This window comes from Odontesthes bonariensis, chromosome 14 (genome assembly GCF_027942865.1).
Source record: "Odontesthes bonariensis isolate fOdoBon6 chromosome 14, fOdoBon6.hap1, whole genome shotgun sequence".
NCBI classification, from domain to species: Eukaryota; Metazoa; Chordata; class Actinopteri; order Atheriniformes; family Atherinopsidae; genus Odontesthes; species Odontesthes bonariensis.
In genome coordinates, this window is record NC_134519.1 from 19,991,201 (window position 1) to 20,017,330 (window position 26,130).

The window sequence follows — 26,130 nt, forward strand, 5'->3', positions numbered from 1 at the left end:
TATGATATAATATAATATTATATCCTTTAGGTGCTTAAATTCTATTTGTGTAGATAATGCAACAGCATGGTGTCATAATACTGCAGTTTACATCCCCCCAAATTGCTAGAAATTACTTGCAATTGCCATTCCCCTGGTTTTAACTCATTTCATTGCAAAGAAGGTGTTTGTTTTCACATCTACAAGTCCATTGTTGAGGTTGTGTTTGCACAACTGAGCCAGCTGGATTGCTTTCGAAGATCAATCGCTGCCTTTTTGCCCTTGTGACTATAGTGGTCTGATTAAAGCACAACAGACTGCACCAAAGGTGAAAGCTAAACTACATCAGCTCAGCCTCACTTGCTTTCTGTAATGGAAGCCATTTAAAACAATCCCTCTCAGAACAGCAGTTGGAGATTTGTGTGCTCCCTGTCTGCAGTGTGCGCTCGTAGATCAAGAAGTGTTTGTATTTTTAGAGATGCTCAGGCTGGCCAGCCTCTGTCCTCTTAGGTAATGCGCACAGAGAGATGCTTCCTTCAGATTTGGTGGAAGTGGGAGTTTCAGTGTTTTCCTGTATCTGTGTGGGAACAGCATCTCTGTGGGTGATGGACTTTGAGTGTGAGTGAATTGCCTCAGATCCGCAACTACAGCCTTTGAACAAGGCAACCTACGCATGCAGCTAAAGGCTGTGCTGCTGGTCATGATGGAGTGCTAAAAACATGTACTGCCTCACTGTGTTTATTTTGATTCACGGAGGGAATCTGCAGGGATTTATGGCTGCTGTGACTCAAATCTCTGGTTCAGCCTCGGTGTAGTTTGTTTTACAGTGCATTCAGTCGCTGTATATCTCTAAATATACTCTCCAAAGGTGAAAGAGCCCCATTTACATTATTTATTACTCACAATTAAAGCAATATTGCTGTCCGGTGATGCAATGCAGGACAAAGAGAAATGGAAAAAATGACTGGCGTTGGGTGTGATCTTTATTAAGGGATCAGCAGAAGACATCTGTGAACGCCACTGAGTCTGCGGATGTGAGTGCAAGCCAAGATGCACACGGAAGTATGTGACTATGCAGGTGGCAGACAGCGTGTGTGTGTGTGTGCTTGTACAACTATCTTCATGAGGACCCATGTGAGGACATTTTTAAACAGCCTCACTTGGTCCTCGGAGCCCTTCAAAGGTCTGTGTGAAGATTAAGATGTAGTTTTAGGGTTAACATTCGAATCAGGTTTAGGGTAGTGTTAGGAATATGGATGAGCTCAGGCAGTTAGTTATGATGGTTAATGTTTGGGAGCTAAGGAATGCTTCATGCCAATAAGTGTCCTCTCAACGACAGACATACAAATGTGTGTGTGTGTGTGTGTGTGTGTGTGTGAAAAGAATAGAAACAGAAGCTGTGGGAATTCTTCCAGCCTCTCTCACAAGTGAATATTCAGTGAAGTAAAAACCACACATCTAGGAAAAATAAGATCACTTTAATTTATTTTCACAAATATTTTTCTTCCATTGAACTGATGTCTTGTACATGTGTATAAGTAGTCTGTCTGCACATGAGTGCTTGCACGTGTATCATATGTACATGTGTACATTCTGTGCTGGCAGCTCCTCATGCAGCAGGTGGTCTGGCTGCTGGGCAACTTTGCCTGTCATGCACACAGTTTTGTCACATTTCCCTCGGCAGACTCCGCATCCAGTTGTGGCACAACTCCTGCACCAGAAAGACAGCTGCAGTGGGATTTTTTTATTTTATTTTTTTTACATCTCATCTACCGTAATTATAAACATTTCTGGCATAATGCAATACTGTGCTAAAGTAGTCAGCCAACCTTTATTGCTTTATACATTGCCAGGAAAAAACAGGAGCAGTAATTCATTTATTGAAATTTGTACAAACATAAATGGATTAATTATGTTTGTGTACAAGTCAAAAACTGAGTTTTTACAATTCTAATGAGATGGAAAGTCAATATTTGATCGGACCACCTTTGATCATCAACACAGTCTGAACCCTCTTAAACTAGCTTTCTTGTAATTTGTTTAAGTATTCTTCAGGAATTGTTCAGCAGGCTTCTTGAAGGATATTTCAAAGCTCTTTGTTTTTTTTGTTTTGTTTTTTTACCCTTGTCCTGTCCAGCATTATGGCAGCAGAATTGTAATCTGAATACCGTTTATGCTAAACACTTTTGCTATGCCAAGGGAAGCTTTATGAATGTAAAGCTCCCCTTGATGCCCATCAACTCCTCATTTTTATTTATTTGTTTTTGTTACAATATTTAACATGATGTGATAATAGTGCTGAACCGGACCGGGGGACAGAGAGAGAAGGAGAGCGAAGAAGAGAAAAAAAGAACAGAAACATGAAGAGACAAACATAAAAAACAATGAAAAATCCGACAACAAGCTGCTACACCTGTAAAAACAAAACTGAAGACAATTCACGGCTTTCGTGGGGAATCCAGCCTTAGAAGCACCAGGAGCACCTGGAAGCAGACAAGCAGAGAACAAACACACAAACAAACAAATAAAAAAGCACAAGCAGCAGCAATACACAGGTGACCTAAAACCACAGGACAGCACAACAACTGCTTAGTGAGCATGCTACTGGGCTAATGAGTGTGTGTGTGTGTGTGTGTGTGTGTGTGTGTGTGTGTGTGTGTGTGTGTGTGTGTGTGTGTGTGTGTGTGTGTGTGTGTGTGTGTGCATGAACATGCAATACACATAGATGGTCCCACATAATAACCTTAAATATCAGTGTATAGGGCCACAATCCCCACCCCCCCAGCAATCAGAAGCAGGCCGAGAGGGCCACCAACAGCCCCCAAGGAGCACAGAACCCGGGAAGCCCACCATAGGGACAACCACGCATCCCCCCAGAAGACAGCAGAGAAAGCCCCCGGACAGAGCCCCGACAAGCATCGGGCAGAGCCCCCCCGGCGACCAGAGGTGGCTCTTTGGATGATGGCTGCCTTGTGTTCCATACTCTGTCGAGATGATCCCACACTCCTTTAATAAGCATATCTCGGGTCCCGTGTCAGGTCTTTGCTGAATTTTTCCTATTACTTAAGGACATCACTTTCGGATCATTTTAATTTGCTGTAGATATTTTTTTTAAGCCTGCCACTTCTGCTTTTGTCCTCAATTTGTTTATTATTCTCAATTATTTTAAGGACACACTGTACACCATGCCAAGATATGCCACGTTTTCATCTAATAGCTCTTTGGAAATCATCTTGTTGATGCAAAAAATACTATTCTAGGCTAGTCAAACTGTGTTACCTTTGGCATTTTGGTATATGGAATTAAAGAAATGGGATGGATTTCTGTGTCTTTGCGACAGGATGCAAAATTGCCTGTAGATATAATTTGAAATGTATTTCTTTCTGAGTTGTTTATGTAAAATCTCTACTCTGGTTTATCAGGAGGGGTTTTTTTTATGCCTGAATGATTCATAGGTCTTTATTAAGTGGCAAAGAGAAACGGAACCAAAAATGAATAAATAAATAGTTCTTCTGAAAATAGTCGGCAATAAGGACAGGACACAAACTTTTGTTAAAAAGCAGATAATTTCCAAAGAAAAATGTTTAAAGTAATCTGGACCAACAGTTCTCCATTCTTTCTAAAAGTCTTGCAAATATTTTAGGAAAGTCCTGTTCCTTGGAAACAAAATATGTAGAGTGGTGGTTCAAGCCTTGTACCGTATTCTATAAAAAAGGAATGCATGCCCAAAGTAGCAAAGGCTATAATGTGTCTGTGATTTCAGTAAAATGATATGCAGTTATTGAGTTTTATATGGAGTTATTAATCTAAGCTTTTTGGAGCTCTCCATAAGTACAATAAAGTTAAACTAAGTAATACCATTAAAAGGGGACATATCTATTTTTATCTCATAAATGAACATGTTTATAATATATTTGTTAAATTTGGGAAGGCATATCATAACCTAAACCAGCTGAGTTCTGCTGTTTAGACCAACATTATTCAAAGAGGAGTAAATGCTGTTGAAATTAAATTTTAAGTGTAATTCTCATGTGTTGCACTACAGTAATTATGCCATACATCAGCCAAAACTTTAAAAACCACTGACGGGTAAAGTGAGAAAAAAAATGCACATCTTTTTACAATGCAAGTTTCTGCTGGGAAAACCTGCATTCTGCCATTCACATGGATGTTATTATGACACTTGTCACTAAATTATTTTCTGCAGGCTTTTCACTCCCCATTTTGGCTACAGCATTCCCCTACAGTAGCAATCTCCCACAACAGAAGAATAGTTGGCCCCAACTACTGCTTAGAAGTGGCAAAAAAAATTTTTTTCCAACAGACTAGATACCAACTTGATGGCATTTTTGACACAACCCACTTTGCCCAAAGGATCTGTTGCTAATGCACCAGGACCAGACACTCCAGGACACCCTAGGATTTTTATATATTTTTTTTAATCCATCCTCTATCTGGTCAAAGCTCTTATTGGTGCACGCGGAGTACCTGCTTATTATTAGGCAAGTTGTCATAATGTTATGGCTGATCAGTGTAGGCTACACGGGCCTCAAAGTAAGTGGAACGAGGACTTTTTTATCTATTTATAGTAACAAAGATTTGTTATTAGAAAGATTTTCTGTATTTCTTTGATAGATTAGGTCTTCGACTGGGATTTGTTTACCGCAAGAAACTTTGTTCATTATAAATGTTTATCCTTTTTTTCCCTGCTATTCAATGTGTCTGTGTTACTGTCTGCATTATCACCAACCTGTTGCTCTTTTTTTTTTTTGTCTTTCTTGAATCTATTCATTTTGTCCACGACAAAGTCAACTTTTTTTAAATTTTTTTTTTAAACCTTCTCTGGGGACAGGCACATCTATGAATGCTCTGGATATTGGAGTGAATTTCAGGCTTTGGCAGTGTCCACAGACGGGGAGAAGAAATTAGTCCAATGATGCTTCTTTTAGCTGACCTAGCTCAGAGTTGTGGATTAAAATGTAATAGTAGAATTTATAACCATGACCTAGCTTTGTTTTGTCACTATATCAATGTGTTCAAAGTGGATGTAGATAAAGTGATGCTCTCACCCTCATCAAATTCCCAACATATAAATCTACTTTATTGTTTTCTTTTACTGCTCACCGCCTGATAAATGGAGGTCTGTGTTCACTCTACTCATAGTGGTTCTTCATTCCTTATAATTCTTTAGTTTCATGTCAGACTGAATGCTTTTACCCTTTTGGCATGGGAGTTATCTCTTTGATCTCGGTGTTCTGTATTTTTCCTTTTGTCATAATAAAATGTGATGTGGAGCACATCCTTTGATGTTTGATGCTCTGTGTCAGCTTCCAGTGTGTTTATAGATGTTACTACAGCATTCAGGTTGATGCGAGTGCAGCAGTTCCAAAATGAATATCCAATAAGGTTGAAATAATTGCAAGAAAAACCATTAACGGTCTGTTAACTGGTTTATTAATTACTGCTTTTTCTGACTTTTTTTTTTTTTTTTTTTTTGATCATCCAAAACTTAAACCACCTATCAAAAACATGCATGTTGGGTTAAAAAGCCGTTGGAGTGAGTATGCATGGTTGTATGTCTCGCTGTGTTAATCGAGCTGCAGTATTCACACCCCTGCATAAAAATGAACTTGGCTTTCACATGTGCCTTTATAGTGGCTGCAGGCGCTCTAAAAAAAAAAATAATAATAAAATTCTACTTGAAATGCATTACCTACGTTTGTCCCACAGGTCATAATGGTGTGAGTTGCTTGATGCACTCCTTCCCATCAGTGTGCTGGTGATTCCTCTGAAACGTATTATCTGCAACACATACTTACATTCACTAAGCTTTTGTTCAAATTGGACATTTTAACTCTCATAAAATAATGAATTCTTAAATGAATGATAATGCGCAAGTATACTGTATTTGTTTAAATTTTTTAGTGAAATATGTGATGCTCTGGAGGGAGCTTAAATGTTAGACTGCTTTTAAGAGCACATCCATTTAATCAGTTCTCAAATGGGTTCATTTTGTTTTGTTGCAGTTAAAGGTACACATTACATAGTTCAGCCAAGGATTTTACCAGTTTTAAAACCTTTTAAGTTTCTATTTTTCCTTCTTAATATCACAATGTGTTTCTTTTGTTTGAGATGCGCTTTACAAGTGAGCATGCCGGACTTCTTGCGTTCATTTCCTGCTTCTGTCTGAGCTTCTCTTCTTCTCGGTTCTTTTTCGACACTGCAGCTTATCTGATTCATAGACAAAACAAGTGTCTCTCTGCAGTCCCAGCAAACCTTCAAGAGATTTTATTCAGAGATGCAAGTTTTTCTTTTTTTCTCTGTGCCCTCAGTGTGCGCATCTCGCTGCCAGAAGTTCCTGATCTCTCGGGTGGGGGAGGACTGGATCTTCCTCATTCTGCTGGGGCTGCTTATGGCTCTGGTCAGCTGGGTCATGGACTACGCCATCGCCTTCTGCCAAGAAGGTAGGAAAGAGACAGGGAGCAAAAAACAGTAGAAAGGAAGAGGTTAGAAGGAGTTACTAATGTCACAGAGGCAGTAAAATTGCATTATGCATTATTCAATTTCAGTAATCCACTCTGTGGGATTCATTTAAATACTATCCCTATCTTTGCTCTGGAAGGAAAGCTTCCATCAACCTGTTCCGACAGCAAATTCTGACCTTAAGAATGAACTCTGAGTTCAAATCAACTCAAATTGAGTGTACATGTGTGACCAATGCAGAGTTAAAGCAGTTCTGCTGGACCTTGGTTTTATAAGCTCAGATCCATCTCCATTATTTCCCACTTAACTAACCAGGCAGTGCCAACACATGGAATGTTATCATCCCAGAAAGTTATTTCACTCATGGTGGTCAAAGCTTCCGAACTATTTAACTATGTTAAAATGAATTTACTGAATATCAGCCTGTTGTTTACAGGTCTGTTAATTACTCACAGTCCCCTGAAATAGGTTGTGATGCATTATAAGAGCACACGTTCCTTTCAGGCATTGAGCATCATCAGGCAGAGGCCACAAAGATGCCAAAGGTGGAAAAATAAAAACTAAGATAGAGAAGGTCAAAGAGCGCAAGAAGTAGAGAGACTGATTGTCAAAGTTATCTGATATATACTGAGATGAAGTTGCTTACGTGTGTACATGTGCAGCACAGAAGTGGATGTATGGTGGACTGGACAGTAACATGCTTCTGCAGTACATCGCCTGGGTGACCTACCCCGTGGTACTCATCACTTTCTCAGCAGGGTTCACACAGATACTGGCACCTCAGGCTGTGGGTAAGACTTATATGGAAATTATGCAACATATGTATTAATTTCACAAATTCATGGTCATTTCTCTGTGTTTGAATAATGCCATTGGCTTTGAACTGTACAACGAGAGCTCCAAGGACATCTGCTGGACGTCCTTTTATATACCTGTGATGAGATGTACATACACAAAACTGTATGAATATCAATCAGCCCTCCCACCTCACCCCTCCCCTTGCTCCTCATTTATTCCTCGCGTCCCAGTCTCTGTAATTGCTTTCTTTCAACTTATCTTTTCTGTGCACTCTATCATCCCACCTGGCATTTCTTTCTCTCTTTTCCCCTTCTCAGGCTCAGGTATTCCCGAAATGAAGACAATACTCAGGGGGGTGGTGCTTAAGGAGTATCTGACTTTCAAAACCTTTGTGGCCAAAGTCATCGGACTAACCTGCGCTCTGGGCAGTGGGATGCCTCTGGGAAAAGAGGTAGAAGGATCTTCTCTTTATCATTTCTCATCACGGGCTGCCTGACTTTTAAAATCACAAATAACAAGAGCTTGATTTTTTTTCTGGAACTTTAACCAGGAACTTAGCCCTTCTTCCTCAGGTCTCATTAAAGGCTTTACTGTGACAACAATAACATGATTTACTGGTAATAGCTGTTACGTATCCCTTGCGGGGTGTGATAAAGTATTCCTTATTTGAGCAGGGTTTAATCTTGTTTTTGATGATGTCTCTCATCATGAATGCAGAAGCTCTCCTCTGTGTTTCAGTTCGCTTTCATTTGTAACTGACGTCTCTCTCCGTCCTCCTCCACAGGGACCCTTCGTTCATGTTGCCAGTCTCTGCGCTGCTCTCCTTAGCAAATTCATGGCTGCTCTTTTTGGTGGGATTTACATGGTGAGGATGGAATACATATCTCAAATTGTTCTGTAGATGTCGGAGCACTGTGGCACAGAACTGTGTTTTAAGGGTCCCTCCCTTACGTGAAAATTGTTGAATTCCAGAACCCATTTTGCCTCATACCTTTGCTATTTTTCTTAATCTTCCAGATAGGTTGGTAGGTTTAGATGCTTCCATCCTTGAACACCACATTACTAAGTTTGGTTGCTGTATAATGATATATAATAACATAATCGAAAATGCGAATGCAACAAAAATAGTTTGAAGACAGAATACCAAATGTTGAAAGTTAAAAAATGATATTGCTTATTTATTTCTCTTCTTTTGAAACATTTTGAGTTTGATGCATCCGATATCTTCCAAAAAAGTTGTGACAGAAGGAAGAAAAGTAATAATAAAGTTATGGTAATATTATGTAATGCTGGTAGAACATCTTATACATGAGTAGGTTAACTGGCAACGGATCACTGTTTGCTTCATGCACTGATGAGCCACAACATTAAAACCACCGACAGGTAACTGCTCCTCTTGCTGCTGGGCAATGTTGTGATGGTGAACCTCACATCTTGCTATTCATATAGATATTACTTTGATTCTTGACACCTACCTAAATATTTTTGTGGACCAGTCACTCAAGGGAAAAAGCTTAAAACCAATGAAGTATAGTCGTCATCTGCGGGAAACCAAGCAGAACTGCATTAGAAACAGCATGATTCTGTGGTTGAAATCACTCCATGTGCCCAGAAACATTTCTGAAAAATGTATGTCCCTCTTTCACTGAGCCTAAGCACATTTAAGATGCACTATAGTGAAGTGGAAAGCTGTCTTTGTTTCTGACGGTTTAAAATTTGAACAAATTTTCTTAATTAATGGATGCTTTGTTGTCCAGGCTAAACAGGGGAAGAACCATCAGGATTGTTATCGGCCCAGAGTGTAAAACCAAGAATCCATGATAGTGTAGAGGCGGACACTGGTTAATGTAGAAAATCAAACCATCAGCGATTTTAAAAAATGTAGATAAAACAATGGTTTTACTGGGCAGCTTCCATGTTGGTGTGAAGCTGGCATTCCTGAAGGAGAGCACTGATACACTGTAACGTCTAACATGTTGAGTACAGCTCGAAGCAAACTGGAGCCACCTCATTTTGTGGGAGTATAGCTAGATGACAGAGAAAAATGGTATGCACAGCTCTTCTAGTTAAAATGATAACTCAGATGCACAGTAGTCAGAGTATTATGTGCATTAAATCTGCTTGTTTCAAGTTCCTCATTATGCTGACTTAAGAGATTTGCTGGGTAAAAGTGTGAGAGGATTTGCTGTCTTTGTGTAAATTCTGAAGGAAGAACAAATGCACTGTTGTGTTTTAAAAAGGTCTCTGATGCTCCTTTGACTTTCTGACGCTCCCCAGGAAATACTCTCACCTCCACTCATGCGAGACCTCACCCTGGGCCTCTGTCTTATTTCTGCACTGGATATCGTGCTGAATTTCTCGCTGCACCAACAGCCACATCAGTTTGGAGGAAGATAGACTGCAGTCATGTGAAGAAGGAAAAATGCATGTCAGCACACTTAGACAAACTCAAATAGCCCAGGGGTCAGCTCCATGGACATTAAATATCATCAGTCGGGGGCATGCTAATTCAGTCCACTTTGGGATCAAGACTGTTTGCTAAAGCTGAGTCACTCCTTGTTTGATTTGTGGATCAAAAGGTAACCTCTACTCTCACACAAATTTCTCTTCTTTTTGTTTACTTTTACTGCTAAAGGAAGAGCCCTTTGAAGGAAGTAAGGTATGAATGCACGACTCAGATAGTGTCTTCATTGGCAATCCCATCCACATTAATAATACATGCAGTCCATTTCAGAAGCTGAGACAGATTGATGTTCTTCCATTTGTCTGCGTTGTGTTTGATTCTGTCCAGTAAACCATCGCAGGGAGGCATTGATCTATGTCGCCTTTGCTCTGATACAAACATCTCATTCTATGATTTTAACAACCAATCCTGTTTCTTCATTTGAGCCTCCCTAGCGACGCTGCTCACATTGTAATGTAAAAAGAGAAACACATTTCTTTTGTGTGCACTGTATGTGTTGAGATCTGTGTGAGTGTGTTTCCTTGAATTCACGGCTCTTTGTGTTTCTTTATGAGTTTATGTATCTGACTCATGTTGCACAGAACGAGCTGAGGAACACAGAGATGCTGTCTGCTGCCTGTGCTGTGGGTGTGGGCTGCTGCTTTGCTGCCCCTATTGGAGGTAAGACACCACAGCTACACCCTTTAATTGAAATGGATCTAATTATGGTAGATAATTACTGAAGTTAATGGGCTGAAGAGAATTCTAACAGTAGGGAATGCCACTCTCAGTCAATACATCTGCCTAATTCTTTGATTCACGTGAGACATCCTGTATGTCAACAGCTATCAGATTAATTACCATGAAAGTTTACATGGACATTTATGTTTCCCATCCTCGTGTTTTACTCCATGTTGACTCAATCCTTTGTTTCATCCATCCATCAGTCCATCAGTTTTCTTCCACTTATTCAATGTTGGGTCATGGTGGCAACAGACTAAGAAAGGTGTTCCAGATGTTCGTCTCTCCAGCAATACTCTTCAGCTCCTCTCGGGTTATTCTAAGACATTCCAAGGTCAGATGAGAGATGTAATCCCTCAACTCAGATGGGTATGACAGGAAAATCTCGATGCCCGAATTGTTGCAGACGCTGCACAAATCCATCAGTCTATCTAACGTCCGAAGCTTTCCCTTCTTCGGCTCACTTGTGAGCAACATCCTGGGATCAATCAATCAATCAATCTTTATTTATGTGGCGCATTTCATACCACAGGCAACTCAATACGCATGTGGATATCCAGACTACCCCAACCTGGAGAGAACAGTCCACCGCTTTCTGGCATTGAACCCCTCAGACTTGGAGGTGCTGACTCTGTATCTCAGCAGCTTCGCACTGCTTTAAACTGCCTTGACTGGAGGTCATGTTGAGAAGAAGGCAACAGAACCGTGTCATCTGCAAACAGTAGAGACAAGACTGAGGTTCCCAAACCAGACATCCTCCTCAACCAGAGATCCTCACTTCCATTAAGATGGTTTTGTTTACTCTTTTATGTCGGAAGACTGATTTGCATGATGGAGAAATCACAAACATTAGAGTATTGGGGGATTATGTTTCAAGTCGCAGTTTCTTTCCCAGAGGGTGGCTGAGATTAACAATGTTCAACTGATTTTAGCAAACCGAGCAATTCTAGTGTTTCAAAAAGAGGAAATGTTCTTGAGAAAAATGTGTGTGATACACATTAAGAAGACATTAAAGGTTCTGATCAGTTTGGCGCATGTCAACACAAAAATGGATCAGAACACGCCAACATATTTACTGGTGATTTCTGTGTAATCTTTAAAAATCTAAATATTGATCAGAGGTTTAACAAATTATTGTACACAGTGGTGTAATGCATAGTATGTGAATATGAGGAGTAGACCTTCCTTATTTAACTTTATTCAGTTATTATTACAGACTTCTGGAATTTTTCCTTAGATAAAGGTATATCTAATCTTTAATCTCAAATTTCCCTATTTATGTGCATCAGATTCCTTAGTGTGCTGCAAGTTGACTTTTATTTTCCTAGGAACACCAAAACATAACCTTCCAGCCTCTGCCTCTCACTGAATAGTACTTATTTCTTTCGTATAATGGTTGGTCAGGTTCATGCATAAGATTTAAGGCGAACAAAGGAAGATAAGTGATAATGTGCAAATACTTCCGAACCATTTGCATAAACTAAAGTAACCACTCTGTCAATGTTTATAACACAGGGCATTTTTTTGTTGTTGTTGTTGCTGATTTTTGTGTAATCAAATTAAAGAATACTTATTCTATTCTTTCTTCATGGCCCCCTAAACTTTCTTCCGTTGTGTAGGTCCAAATGAACCCCTCATCCCCACTGTGATTTATGTCAAGATATTCCAGACTAAAGTAATTTTCCCATTAGATGTTGAAATGATGAATCATATTTGGTCCACTCAGCAGCTGCTGTGCCTTCAACTGTTTCTTATTCTCAGCAGATGGACTTGCCCACTTAAGAAAATGTAAATGCTGAAATTTCCATCTTCTCTGAGCAGTGCAATAACTCCTTGACCTTTCCTTGAACAACATTATGACGGCAACTTCTCATCTTGTTTTTCATTTTATCTGATTGGGTTTAATCTCATTTATTTTTTATCTTTTGTGACATCACTTTGGTTTGGTTGCTCTGATATCTTTCACAATGCAGAATGTAAAGCGCTTTGAATTATCTCCTTGGTGGAAATTTGCATTACACGTGAACTTGCATAATTTTGCATAATCTTTATCAACATTTTCCATCATCTACAGATAAAGCCTAGGTAACTGAAGACATGGAGAAATCTAGAGACAGGACTTTGTTAAAAGTATTTTTAAAAATTAGTTTTCATGATTGTCGTTTGAGTTGAATACAATAGACGCTTGTGGATATTCAAGTGGCAGATGAGGCTTGTTTTTTCTGAACATGATTGACACATTGTCTCTTTCATTTAGAGCAATTAGACTAACCCATATCGACATCAGAACAGTCTGTACCACGCAGTCACTGATCTAGCTTTTGTCATGTGAAGGAGGACCCGGAATCAGATATTTCAAAAATTAAACTTGATTTATTTTAAATAATCCAAACAATAAGCACGGCTGAGCCGGTTTACCAAAGAACCTAACGATGACCATGACAAAACAAAACTTGAAAAAACTTGACAATACAAAACCTGGCTATGACTATGACAAATATAAGGACAAACCTGACTTCACATTGAGTGTCTGTAACTTCAACAGTGACGGTTAAGATCTGGCAATGTGCATGAGAAAACCTGGGAACTAGTGAGTGAGTGCATCTGAGGGGAGAAACACAGGTGACGTGAGAGAAGCTGATGGCAGGGCAAGAGAAAATGAGGGGGAAAAAAAGGAAAACATAGACTAAAGACTAACCAGGAACTTAAAACGTAACAAAACTAGCAGACATGGCAGCTTTATGGCATTTTCAAGCTGATCAGCTTAACAAACACGTCACGATTAATGCTAATGATTAATTGTGGAAATTTCAATGTATTAACGATTAAATTTGAAAACTGTTCGTTGATAATATGATGACCAGAAAATTTGTTGTTTTTTAAACTGTTTTCTATTAATTTGTCAACTGAATAAGTGGTTATTGAAATAATTGACAGATTAACGATGAAGAGGATCATTTGCAGCCCTAAAATGTTTGCTTTTAGGATGTCGGAGACTGAACTGTATTGAAACAATAGCTGTTTCTCTTGAGTAAAAACAAAAAGTGGGAATGTCTCACTTTGTGTTTGTGCGTTGCAGGTGTGCTGTTCAGTATTGAGGTCACATCAACATTTTTTGCAGTGAGGAACTACTGGAGGGGCTTCTTTGCCGCCACCTTCAGTGCTTTCATATTCAGAGTTCTAGCTGTCTTGAACCAGGAGGAAGGTAAAATACAAGAGAGAGGGTCACTTTGTTGTATATTCTTTAAAATTAAATCATATTCAAGATGCACCAGTGTGAACATTGATTTTCCTAATTTAGCTGGCCATCAAATAGCCAATTCCATCAACACGTGATGGTGAGAACAGTCTTCTTTTCCTCAGAGACCATCACTGCTCTCTTTAAGACGCGCTTTCGTCTGGATTTCCCATTCGACCTTCAGGAGCTGCCAGCATTCGCCATCCTTGGGTGAGTGTGTTTATCTGGAGCGATGCCAAATTAAACACCATGTTAAGTTAGGTAGGAGATTTGAGTCTGATTTTAGCCCTGCTCTGACATCTAATGTTAAAGTCGCACTCCTATTTATGGTCTGCAGGTTTTAATTTGATGAATGGGGCATGAAATTAACTTTTTAGTCTGCTGAATACCAGCAAAGGTTTGGTGCAGATCAATATGAGCCAAATTTGTTTGAACCAGAATTTCTTTCTTTTTTTTTAAGGAGAGAAACAAAAAATGATCAATGCTTGGCTACCTGTTAAAGACCCTTGAACAGCATGACTCAACCTGGCTGTATATCAGTGGAGAGTTGATTGTTATTCAGTTTTTCAGTTGCCTTTCAGTTTTATCACCAACAGACCAAACTGGCTGTGTGTGTCTGTTTGCAGGATCGCTTGTGGTTTCGGTGGCGCTCTGTTCGTCTATCTGAACCGGCTGATTGTGGAATGCATGAGGAAACAGAAGATTATTAACAAGTTCTTGCTGAGGAAGTGAGTATCTGGCCCCAGTTTTAAGAAGCCTTGGCTGTCCACGTACAAACATGATAATGACATTAACACGCTCAACAGAACAACTCAATGTAGGAAAGCAAAACAAGCAAACAAAAAACATTGACCATACTGATATTAAAGAAATCCAATTATTTTATTAAAAAATACACCAGCAAAGAAGAAACATAACGACGTTTCACATGACCTGTTGTCTAATCTTGTGTATTTTGCACCTCGGGGCCTGTCCATATAAGCTCCCTCTCCTGTGACTCTTCACTTGTGTGTGACGCTGACCTCGTGCTCTGTGTCACAGTGTTTATGTTGTACTAGGAATTGCAGTTGTTTGAATTGGGTCATTTTCGTGCACATTATGAAAAGCTATTAATAGACCAAAGAATCAAGTATGCGCACACTGTGTGTCAAACACACCCATTAATGACCCCACAGTCCATCTCTTCCTGTCAGACGTCTGGTGTATCCTGCTCTCGTCACACTGCTGGTGTCCACTCTCACGTTCCCTCCGGGCTTCGGACAGTTCATGGCTGGTCAGGTGAGAAAATATGTTCACACCCCTTTGTCAGTTTGAAAGCACATCTTGACTGTTGTGAGATGATTGATGTTCATTTTAAGTGAAGTGAGAATGAATGTGCTGATACTTGTTAGCAATAAGCTTTTCAATAGCTGTCACATTTCTTAAAATGTTCAAGAAATTTGACCATCTAAATTGCTTCTCAGTTGATTTATGACACAGAAATGTAGCCTCCAAGAAGTGAGGCTGGTTCAGAATAAATGAAGATATGTTTAATAAATCGATCGCGAAAGTTCGAGTAGACATGCAGAACACATTTATTTTGTGTCAGTGTTGCTGGCTGCACAAGTCACTGGACACTCATCCTTCTTTAAAATACATTTTGAGCATTTTTTGGATTCTCAAAAAGTTAGATTCATTTTGTTGTCTTTTTTTTTACTTGCAGTGCTGCTCATTTACCAAACAGTGATGAAGCTTACTGCATTTAAGTCATTTTAACTTGTTTCCAAAAATCTTTGTACCGTGCTGATCAGATCTATTTTCATGTTAGAGATGGCTATGCACGTCTGTCAGACCACCACTCTGATATGGACTGACATTTATGGTACCCACAGGATGAACCCTAATGAATTAAGTAATCCCCCTGACTTTCCCTCATATGCCATCATGAGCTGTAGATTTCAGCTCTTGCCTAACAGCTCTTCACTGCTCTTATTAACGTCAACCAAGAAAACATCAGTAAGCCACAAAGGATTTGAACCTATTGTTTTTGTGAGATATGACAGATGTGTTACTAGAAATACTGTGGCCATGTTAAAAGCTTTTAAGAGCACAGCACACCCAACTGCTTACATGTAGTTAATGTATGCCCCCTACACACATACAGCTTTAGCCCCAACAGAGGGTGGCACCAGTGTGACCCACATTAAATGAGAAAACTAAGCTGACTGTGTGGATCAAAGGGAAAGCAAAGTTATTGAAAGGAATGCCAGAAAATCCATCTGCAAACTTTAAGATAAACATCAGTCTTTATCACAGCTATTTGGTGTTATTTATGTGCCAAGAATTATTATTTTTTTAAATGTCTGTCAACTATTTACTTTCCCACAGACACATGATTCTAACTATGAGTATTTGGACAGAAACTCATTTTGTTCTCTTTTGTCTCTGTGCGTCAGTACAAACAGTTCAAATCCAAACAACAGATGCTATACCAGAGCCCAAACCTCTCTTTATTTTGAGCGGGTTTTCAACATGACCAAGATTACAGCATAAAACAGAATTTTTTTCATAAAATTTTCACAAAAAATGACCATCTAAAATGTTGGCATAAAATGACAAACTTATAACAAAATGTTCCACTTCAACTAAATACTGCATATTTAATTTTATCAAAAGACTCGTACGAGTATTCAAATGTTTCTTCTCCACAACATGTAGATCTGAATGTATTTTCTGTTGCTGATCTTGCGGAGCCGTTGATATTCTCTGAATAAGACTCCCTGCCTGTCAGACATTAGGAGGCCTGAACCTTTTATAAACAGATGTTAAGTTTCAGACCGCCGTTTCTCTACCTGTCAGCTGACGCAGCACGAGTCTCTGGTCGCACTGTTCGACAACCACACATGGTGTCGACAGGGTGTGGCTGAAGAGTTTGACTACATCAGCCACCACCATGCTTGGAAACACCCCCAGGTCAACGTCTTCATCACACTTATCCTCTTCATCATCATGAAGGTGAGACTTGAACATTTGTCCAACCGTCTTAGCGAGTTTCCTCAGTGGTTTCAGGTTGCCTCATTGTCTTATGTCTTAGCCAGACTGACACAATGTTACAATAAGGTCTAAAAAAGCATTTCTTCAAGCGTTTCTCACCCTGACGATTCTCTCTGTTCCAGTTCTGGATGTCCGCCGTGGCCACCACCATGCCTGTTCCATGTGGGGCGTTCATGCCGGTGTTTCTTATCGGTGAAGAAAACCTGTCTTTTCTCATGGTTTCCAGTGAGCTGGCAAACCTCCCTCTGAAAGTTAACCTCTCACTTTATCTGTGTGCGGCTGACAGGTGCAGCATTTGGCAGACTGGTTGGAGAAATCATGGCAACCATGTTTCCTGATGGCATACACGAAGATGGCAATGTGTATCCCATAGTTCCTGGTGGTTATGCTGTCGTTGGTGAGTCGTTATAAATTAAGTCGTTATAACATTTTATTCAATCATTTTTCAATTGATAAATCAACACGAACAAATAACACACAATTATAATGGGAACCTTTTCCTCTATAGACTTAAATAAAAATTTTCAAAGAGTGAAGACCTTGACCCTTTTCTTGACTTGCCTTGTCTGTTTAGGCCATCACTTTTTTGGGTTTGGTTCTACATTAATCTTTGCGAAATTAGTCAGTTTTTTCACAATGTTGCAGCTATTATTATCACTTTGTAGAAAGTGACTGATAGAAATGAGTAGTTCTCAACTCAAATGTTACATTGTGGACCAAAGTTGAGTTGAAAATCGGTCAGTGAAAAATTTCTATGGTCGTGACTCACTGGGTGCTAAATCTAATGAAACATCCTGCAAACACTGGTCTTGATTTGCTTTAATGAATAGTTTTTTTTTTACATTTAACATTAAGCACAATGAATGAAGTCAGTTTTTTCTCTATGATTGGTTGTGAATGGAGTTGAGTAAAAAAAAACTCAAACGTGTTACTTTTATTCACACTCCTTCTCCACAGGTGCTGCAGCGCTCTCTGGAGCAGTCACCCACACTGTATCCACAGCAGTCATAGTGTTTGAGCTGACTGGTCAGATCTCTCACATCTTGCCTGTGATGATCGCTGTGATCCTGGCCAACGCCGTGGCACAGGCGCTCCAGCCATCGCTATACGACTCCATCATTCGCATCAAGAAACTTCCCTATCTGCCCGAGCTGGGAATGGGACATCACGAGTGAGTTGGATGTTTACTTTACTCAAGCAATTTAGCCTTTTCCTTCATTCCCTCTTGTTTCTTGTTCTTGCTCCCTCTTCTCATCACTTGAGCTCTATCTTCTCCTCAATGTGTCAGGAAGTATAATATCCGTGTGCAGGACATCATGGTCAGGGATGTTCGTTACATCACTCTTAACTCTTCCTACCGAGACCTGCAGGAGATGCTGCTGACTGGTCAGCTCAAAACACTTGCCCTGGTTGAGTGCAGAGGTGAGGGTGTGTACAATATGTGGAAGGTGGTATTCAGTGTCTTATCTTATCTTGTCTGCTTAATTCCAATTTAGAAAACAATTGATTTTTATAGCAACAGTTTGATGATGTCCTGATAAGCTGAAATGCATCAAGCCACAAGATTTACCTTATTGAAACTGTTGATTTTATTCAAATGTGTGTGCAAGCAAATACTCGGTCCTGTTTGAGACAGTCTCTACAGAAAAAGTGGATATACTCAAACACATGTCATATAAGCTGACAATTTTTCATTGTCAAAATTATAGAACATCGAATTAGCCTGAAAAATGCCTCTGCCATTTAGGACCTGTTGTTCTCTTTGGTTTGCTGTGAGTAGAGAAAAAAAGCTATGCTAAGATCATCCACAAGAGAGGTAAACGATTATATATTTCCCAAAAGCAGCATTTTCTTTTTACAGTTAATCAAGCCTGTCAAGATATTCTTGTACAGTTACTCTTATAGAGCAACATAATTTTGTTCTAATAGCTACAGAAACATCAACATAAACACTACCATCCATGTAAGTCTGATTTTCTTCATGAAAGAAAGCCTATTTAGCACTGTTTTCACAGTGCGAAACAGAGTTTCACTTTTGATTTTTAAACATTTTCTTCCTCCACTGTCATTCTGTCTCTCACGTCCTTCAGACTCCATGATCCTGCTGGGCTCCATAGAGCGACTGCCGCTCCAGTCTCTCCTGTCTCTTCAGCTGAGCCGCCAGCGGAGGCTGGAGTACCTCCGCCAGCTGGCCCAGGACAACGGCAACCACGATCATCTGCCCAGTCTGACCTCGGACAGCAGCCCCAGCTCCCCCTGCGCTCACAGCCACTTCAACGCTTCGACCAGCACTGGCGCTCGCCAGGGGGTCCGCTTCCTGGTGAGCACCCAAGAGGTGTGAGGCGTCCGGGGGCGCCAGGGTCTGGGCGGGGATGAGGTCTGGCTTGGGGTGGGCTGTAGCAATAGACAAACAGTGGATAAGAAACAGCATGTGTGAAGCATGTAGCAGTAGGTAAGGGCACAGATGGAGATTTCGGACTGCTGTTGTGGTAAGTGTTTACAAACTGTATAAATGTAATTCAGAAGTGCTTTTACATTAACACTTGTCTTCTGTCTCTCTGTCGTCTGTGCCCTTACCTGTGCTGTCCTGTTTGTTTACGTGCATGTGCTTGTTTTTGTCTTTGCCGTGCTTGCGTGTGTGCTTGTGCTTGGCTTCCCCTGTTAATATATTTTCCATGTAGATCTCCACAGAGGAGTCTTCTTCCTTCAGCCCAGCTGTTTCCAGTGCTCAGCTTCCTCTGAAATCCGCCCTGAAAATGGTGTCTGCCATCAGTGAACCAGAGACACCGAATAGTGTGTATTTTACACTATTACAAGAACACACAGTAGCAAGGGGTCTCATATAGAAACAAATAAGTCGGATACCAAGAAAACACAGTTTTAAAAAAACAAAAGCCAATTTGATTAAAACCTATTTTATTTTCTTTCTAAGCCTCACAGACCCTTTCCTGTGCTGATCGAGACAAGGATCTGCTGGAGGTGAGAAATAGAGTTTATGCACGTGTGAGTTTTCTGTAAGAGTGTGTCATGCACCCTGTGATAGGAAGTGTGCGCTCTCTCTTCTGTTAGTCACTAACTTAATGAAATAGAATATAATTCTACAGATTAATCGAAGACGAATGTGTTGCCAGCCTTTGGTACAAACTGGAATCACATTTTAAAAGTACATCGTCAAGAACTCAAAGTGTGTGTTTCAACACTTGTTTCTTGTTCATTTTTCTCAATTTGACAGGATTTGTTGTGACAAAATCCAAAGGCTAAAGCCAGTTAAAGCAGAAGTATTGATTAGGAAACTTTAGGAAAAAAACCTCTTAGATATTTTTAGTTTATATCTGAGTGTTGAAACATTGTGTATGTCTGTTTTATTGCATTGCAGGACCAAAATGTCTGCTGTAGAAAAAGTCGTTGGTTTCACTCCACAGTTTGCACCCCGCTCATGTGAAATGGTAGTCATTGCCTCAGTGAGGAGCTAGAACTAGCTGATTCAGCTGTGTGTGACTCATGTGAGATGATGTGTCACAAGTTGTTTTTTCAGTCTTAAAGCTGCAAAAAACAGCAATTTAAGTGACAATTGAAATAACTCTAACCCCTGAAATGGAGGATTTTCAGTGCCTTTTTACACCAGCGCATTTATCATCCAGGGCTGTATGAGCATTGGGAATCTCAAACAGATTTTGTGCTTTCTTTTCCTTCTGTGGTGTAGTAATTATATCCTTTCAGCAGCATTGTGCTCACGTCACAGAAATTGCTCCCAGCATAAATCAAGTCTGGGATCCGATGTTGCAGTGATTCCATGTTAACGGGGTTAAAACTTTTCAGTTTCTCTGAATCTGTATTAATGCCTTCTCTCCCCCCGGCTGGAAGAGCCCGGCTGGGCCGGCTCCTCCTGAAAAAAGAAAGCCCAAACGAGTGAGGATCTCCATGACGGTAAGACTGTCTGCCGCCTAGAGACTGTTGCTTAGCAACCGTTGCCTTGCGACACACACGTAGAGAGTGCTGGTCCACAAAACCAAAGTATTGGAGTGGCTTTGCAGAGATATGAGCACGTTTGTCTTTTGTTTGTCTTCGTGGTCTTCAGTGATTAAATGGACTGCTTATGATGCTTGCTATGTGTGACTGCCTTTTTAAAAATGTATTTAAGGTTAGTTAATTCCTTCACTTGTGTTGGTTGTCACTGTAATTTTCTGATGTGTAGCTGCTCTGTTTGACCACTAAACTATTCCTCATCTTAAACTCTGGTAACTCTTAAGAGCTTAACAATTCATTGTATTACTAAGCTGACACTAACGAGCAACTAAAGCAGACTGCCCTTATTGGTGTACAGTCTTTCTTTGTATAAGGCTTTGCGTGTTGATAAGAACAATGACTGACTGAAGGTTGCCTTTTCAGGACTCCACTGAAGTGGAAGACTGCATGACCCCCTCAGAGGTGAGACCTGTGCAAACCGAAGAAGGTTAAAAATGACTTATCATTTGACGATTAAATGCTTCTCTCCTCTGTCATCCATCTCTCTGCAGATAGCAGAGTGGGAGGAGCAGCAGCTCGATGAGCTGGTGGATTTCAAGAACTGCAAAATCGATCCCGCCCCTTTCCAGCTGGTGGAGCAAACATCTCTGCATAAGGTGCAGTATAGACAAAAAGCCATCAACGACCTTTAAAATGAAACTTCTCATTTAAAATGAGAAAACTGGGTGCATTTTTACTTTTAAGATATGCTTTTTTGGTTTGAATGAGTCACTGACGCTGCAGGCTTCAGTAGATCCGTGAGCCCACACTTATGTTGACGTTAATGCAGAGTCATGTTGGAATGAAGGGTGCTTTGAATGAAAACGTTTGCTTACTGATGCTGGAGAAATTCTTAACCCTCCAAAGCTACAATCACACTTTTTGATCGCCTCTTTATCACTCAAACCCTGTAACGGAGTGCCTCAAGAACTCATTTTTTAAAAATATTTTTGTCCTCTCTTGTCAACAAACATGATAAAACAAGATAGGAATGTATGTCCCCCCCCAAAAGGCTGAGAGTACCACACTAATACTGGCCAGCTGTGTTTGGACAGCCTGGGTTTATGACTCTTGGACCACCTAATCTGACTCAGTGACCATCTTGAATCCCAAATATGTGATCCAGACCATTCCCAGGATGCCTGTTTATAGAGCCCAGATCGAAAATGCATATTAGCCCCTTTTTAGCGTGTATTCAGGCCATGACCCATCTTTCCTCTTCCACATCCACAGACTCACACCATCTTCTCTTTGCTGGGCCTGGATCATGCCTACGTGACCAGTATGGGACGACTGGTTGGAGTAGTATCTCTCAAAGAGGTAGGCATCCTTGAATTGTTTAAGTTAGAAAAAAGATTCAGTTGTTATTTATATGATTTAAATAACAAACGTTTTTTTTTTAATTATTTACTTCTTGTGTGTCCTTGTACCTGCTGGCTACTCCTCTCCTCTTTACAGCTGCGTAAGGCCATCGAGGGCTCAGTGACGGTGACTGGAGTGAAAGTGCGCCCTCCTCTGGCCAGTTTCCGTGACAGTGGGAACAGCACAAGCGTATCCGAGGTAACAGAACTACACAAGCTGTGCATGCGCCACAGAGGGCTGTCGTTGCCACGGGAACCCAAACCTCTGGACGTGGCGAACCAATCGAGCCATCCTTATAAAGACATTCCCATCAACTTCTCGGACCAAACAAATTTGCAGTTTGAAACCAGCCCCGGCGACATCTCAACCCCGTCGTCAGAGCTGGTGCTTCAGGAGAGCCCCTCGTTCAATGAGGACCAATCCCAGTTTACTTTTGACTGCAGCCCCTCCCACACTGAGGAATCAGAGCTGGCCTGTGACTATGACCCTCCCACCCAAACTCCAGAGCCAGATGAAGCAGAGCAAGAGCTGGGGAGCCCGTCTCTGAACAATGACCAATCAGAACCTATGGGAGAGGGCAGCACTGTCCACCTTGAGGATCACTCAGAATGATCAGATCCATGTTGATGTTTCTTATATTTGTAGAGGTCCGGCCTAGATGCTTGTGTTTCTAACGTTAGTGATGTGAGTGTATGAGAGAGCGTGTGAGAAAATGCCTGTTGAAGAGATAAAGCTGGTTTTATTTTGTATCTGTGTTACAGTCAACAGATCCCTTGTTAAGAACAAAATCTACAACCCTTTTCTGGCTTTCTGGTCTATGTTTGTTTTTTTTGTTTTTTTTCAATTGAAAACATTAAAGGATAAGACCGGTTTTTTGACATTGGGCCCTTGATTTCACATTATAACATGATGTTCTACTCACCCCTGCTTGTTGTTGAACATTTGGAGCTGTTCCGAAGATATTCGAGAGGCGTCTGGCTGCTCTCTTGAGATATTCGGCCATGAAACGGTTTCCTATGGGCAAGCTTATACAGGCACAAACTATGCTTTTTATAATTTATTAATTACTGTACATTAGCACTGATAACGTGGAGGTGCGTCGCTTACTTAAAAAAATCCGGGTTATTGTAATTTTGATTTTTTTGTCGTAAAGTGGGTGTTACTGATGTCCTCGTCGTGCTACTGCCACAGACAGCCCACAGACCTGCTGCCTATTTATTCATTCGGCTAAAATTCAAAATTAGTAACCCGGATTTTTTTAAGTAAGCGACGCACCTCCACGTTATTAGTGCTAGTGTAGAGTAATTAATAAATTATAAACAGCATAGTTTGTGCCTGTATAAGCTTGCCCATAGGAAACCGTTTCATGGCCGAATATCTCAAGAGAGCAGCCAGACGCCTCGCGAATATCTTCGGAACAGCTCCAAATGACCAACAACAAGCAGGGGTGAGTAGAACATCATGTTATAATGTGAAATCAAGGGCCCAATGTCAAAAAACCGGTCTTATCCTTTAATATTTCAGGCATCAAAGTTTGTTCACACACATTAGAAAATCTCACTGCAAATTTTTTTTTATAAAGCGCTTTTCTCCGCATATGCAGTTTAAAGATGAAATATGTTCATGGCTTTAAAAAAAATCAGAGGGTGTGTTTACAAAGAAGAGCTCCTTACTTTTCCCTGAGGCTTGAGGCTGCAGTAGCTGCTCCTCATGTATAACACCCGAACATCTGAAGTGTTGTTGGGCGAGTTGCAATGTTTTTGACACTTTGTTTTTAAGTGTTCATTTGGGAAACTAACAATGTCCCTGGGGTGCAATGGTGAGCAGGTGGAGAAACTCTTCGCAAGGTCAGTTTAATAGCTGTTGGTATGTTACAGTCCTATCACAACAATATTCAGTTTCACATCCAAAAAGTCTTTTCAATACCCCTATTTTTTTTTAACCAATGAGGGTTAGTATGACGCTGCGGCTCACTGTGTTTTCAGTTGTTTTTAAATGACAGTGGTGTTTTACGGTAAACAGGCGCTGCCACTAAATGTCATTTAAAAAAAAAAAAATCAACTGAGGCACCCGTTTGATCGGCCGAATAGAAATAACCCTACATAACATTAATGTACTGGGTTTGTTTGTGAAGTTAATTGTGCGTAAATCAAACACTTGTTGAATGAACATAAATAAAAAAAAAAAAACATGACAATTTCCACACATCAACATGAGGAAGTTCTGTTGTTTCAGCTCGATATATTTGGGTTGGGTCAGCTTAATGTTGGAGGGTTAATCCAACTTATTTGCTCAGGTATTTGGTTGGTTGAACTAATTTTACATTTCTTGTTGAATAAACCAGCATAGTTTTTTTGAAACGTTGTTTCAGTAAGATCCATTTTTAATTATTCAACAAGACTGACACAAGCAATACAACATACTTACATACATACAAGAACCGTGTGGTTTAATTTCACTGAAGGGTCTAACTGATGCAGAGTTAAATGGGACTATACTTCTGAGGAGAAAATATTTGCATTCAGTAAAAATATCACTCTGAAATAACACAAGGTTGTAACAAAGAATGTTTGAGGTTTGTACTACACAATCAGGAATCAGAAAATCAGGAAACTAAATTCTAGTCAACACTATGGAACCAGAGAGCGGCCTTGCCAGCAATGATTTATATTGATGCTGTTATCTTGAGATTGTGAGCTCATAATTCTCTTCTCTCGAGATAACACAGCATGTTTTTGTGCAATAAGTTGATTCATCTCATTTTTACAAGAAATTGGTCTTTTGTTATTTCAAAATCATATATCATGCGATCGACATTAATATGATGTCATGTTTTTGTTTATTTATCCATTTTTATGCTCAATAAACAAGTTAAAAAATTTTTTTTTAAAGTTAAGTTTAGTGAAGTTTTTTTTTTTAATTGGGAATTGTTGACAATAAAAACATATAAAACATCACCAGCTTTTACTTTTTACGTGTGTGTGTGTGTGTGTGTTTTGTAGATGTCGGAGTGTTTTTGTGTGTGAAAGAGTGACTTTCCTTTCCAAATCTGGTCCTGATTTCATTTGCCAAAGTAAAGATCCTGTTGGCTTGATGCCAAACAGTAGTAGGATAGAAATGAGTCACACGCAAATAATGTAGAGTAAAAATAAAAGCAGCAAATAATAAAGAAAGCACAGAAGAACAATGAATTGATTCAGATGAGCACAAGATTGTTTGAATTAAAAACTACCTATTCACTAGCGCTGGACTAATATGTGTTAGAGACTCTGAATAAATGGTTTCTAATCAGATAGAGAGGTGTTTATGTGTGAGCTGATATGCAATAAATTTACATTAATAATGCAGTGAAGATTAAGTTGAGACTGCATTATTTATAACACTCAGCAGTTGCATGTCACAACATATTCTTATCAGAATATTTCTTTATTTTACTATCTTATATTAATATACATATTAGTCCCTAACGTCTACTATCAGCTGGGATCTATATAGACAATGACAAAGGCAGCTTTCAAAGGTCCCCAAAGCTTAGTACAGGGCTCTACCTAACAACGAAGCACATTGTAATTACCATATCATTTACTGCTCATGTCGCCTTGTTTGGCATTACAGAGGCAGGTTTAATGAGGTCAATGCAGACAACTTCTGCCACTGTGTGCGAGTTTGATGTGTTTTTAGTGTGATAGAGGTTCGACACTTTAGCTCTGAGTTATGGGAAAATATCGGCTGTTGTAAGAGCACACGCATAAAAACGCCAACACGGACACATGCTGTGCCTGCAGATAATTAACGTGTCTTTATGACACAGACCACTTTTTATAGTCTGGCCTCCAATTCAGTGCCAAGAGATGCGTCTTCTGTACGAAGCCCCAAAAAGGGTTGTAGAGCAAAGGGTGCGTGAGTACTTGTTATGACCTTCACATGGATGTATTTTTGCTTCATGCAACAGATTTGAGCCATATTTCAATCCTATGTGATATCACCGCAGCACACCAAACTAAGCTCTTTATCTTTTTCTATTATTTTTTTCTGTCTGTGTAAACAG

At 40.0% G+C, this 26,130-nt stretch overlaps 1 protein-coding gene across 5 annotated transcripts in view; it reads left to right on the forward strand.

The window, feature by feature from the left end:
• clcn2a (chloride channel, voltage-sensitive 2a) overlaps positions 1-22,962 on the forward strand; it is a 47,777-nt gene extending 24,815 nt beyond the window's left edge. For 2 of the 5 annotated variants that reach the window (XM_075483395.1, XM_075483391.1), the window contains exons 3-25: positions 6,312-6,443; positions 7,125-7,253; positions 7,578-7,711; positions 8,045-8,125; positions 9,896-9,919; positions 10,306-10,384; positions 13,524-13,649; positions 13,808-13,892; positions 14,309-14,410; positions 14,858-14,960; positions 16,521-16,676; positions 16,838-16,907; positions 17,002-17,112; positions 17,673-17,886; positions 18,004-18,137; positions 18,806-19,050; positions 19,397-19,508; positions 19,648-19,694; positions 20,580-20,642; positions 21,105-21,143; positions 21,233-21,337; positions 21,954-22,040; positions 22,179-22,962. In XM_075483395.1, coding sequence (XP_075339510.1) covers positions 6,312-6,443; positions 7,125-7,253; positions 7,578-7,711; positions 8,045-8,125; positions 9,896-9,919; positions 10,306-10,384; positions 13,524-13,649; positions 13,808-13,892; positions 14,309-14,410; positions 14,858-14,960; positions 16,521-16,676; positions 16,838-16,907; positions 17,002-17,112; positions 17,673-17,886; positions 18,004-18,137; positions 18,806-19,050; positions 19,397-19,508; positions 19,648-19,694; positions 20,580-20,642; positions 21,105-21,143; positions 21,233-21,337; positions 21,954-22,040; positions 22,179-22,694 — 2,894 coding nt within the window. In that variant the 3' untranslated portion in view covers positions 22,695-22,962. The remainder of the gene's footprint in view (positions 1-6,311; positions 6,444-7,124; positions 7,254-7,577; positions 7,712-8,044; positions 8,126-9,895; positions 9,920-10,305; positions 10,385-13,523; positions 13,650-13,807; positions 13,893-14,308; positions 14,411-14,857; positions 14,961-16,520; positions 16,677-16,837; positions 16,908-17,001; positions 17,113-17,672; positions 17,887-18,003; positions 18,138-18,805; positions 19,051-19,396; positions 19,509-19,647; positions 19,695-20,579; positions 20,643-21,104; positions 21,144-21,232; positions 21,338-21,953; positions 22,041-22,178) is intronic. The other 3 variants (XM_075483392.1, XM_075483393.1, XM_075483394.1) reach the window with 3 other exon arrangements.
• The last annotated feature ends 3,168 nt before the right edge of the window (positions 22,963-26,130 follow it).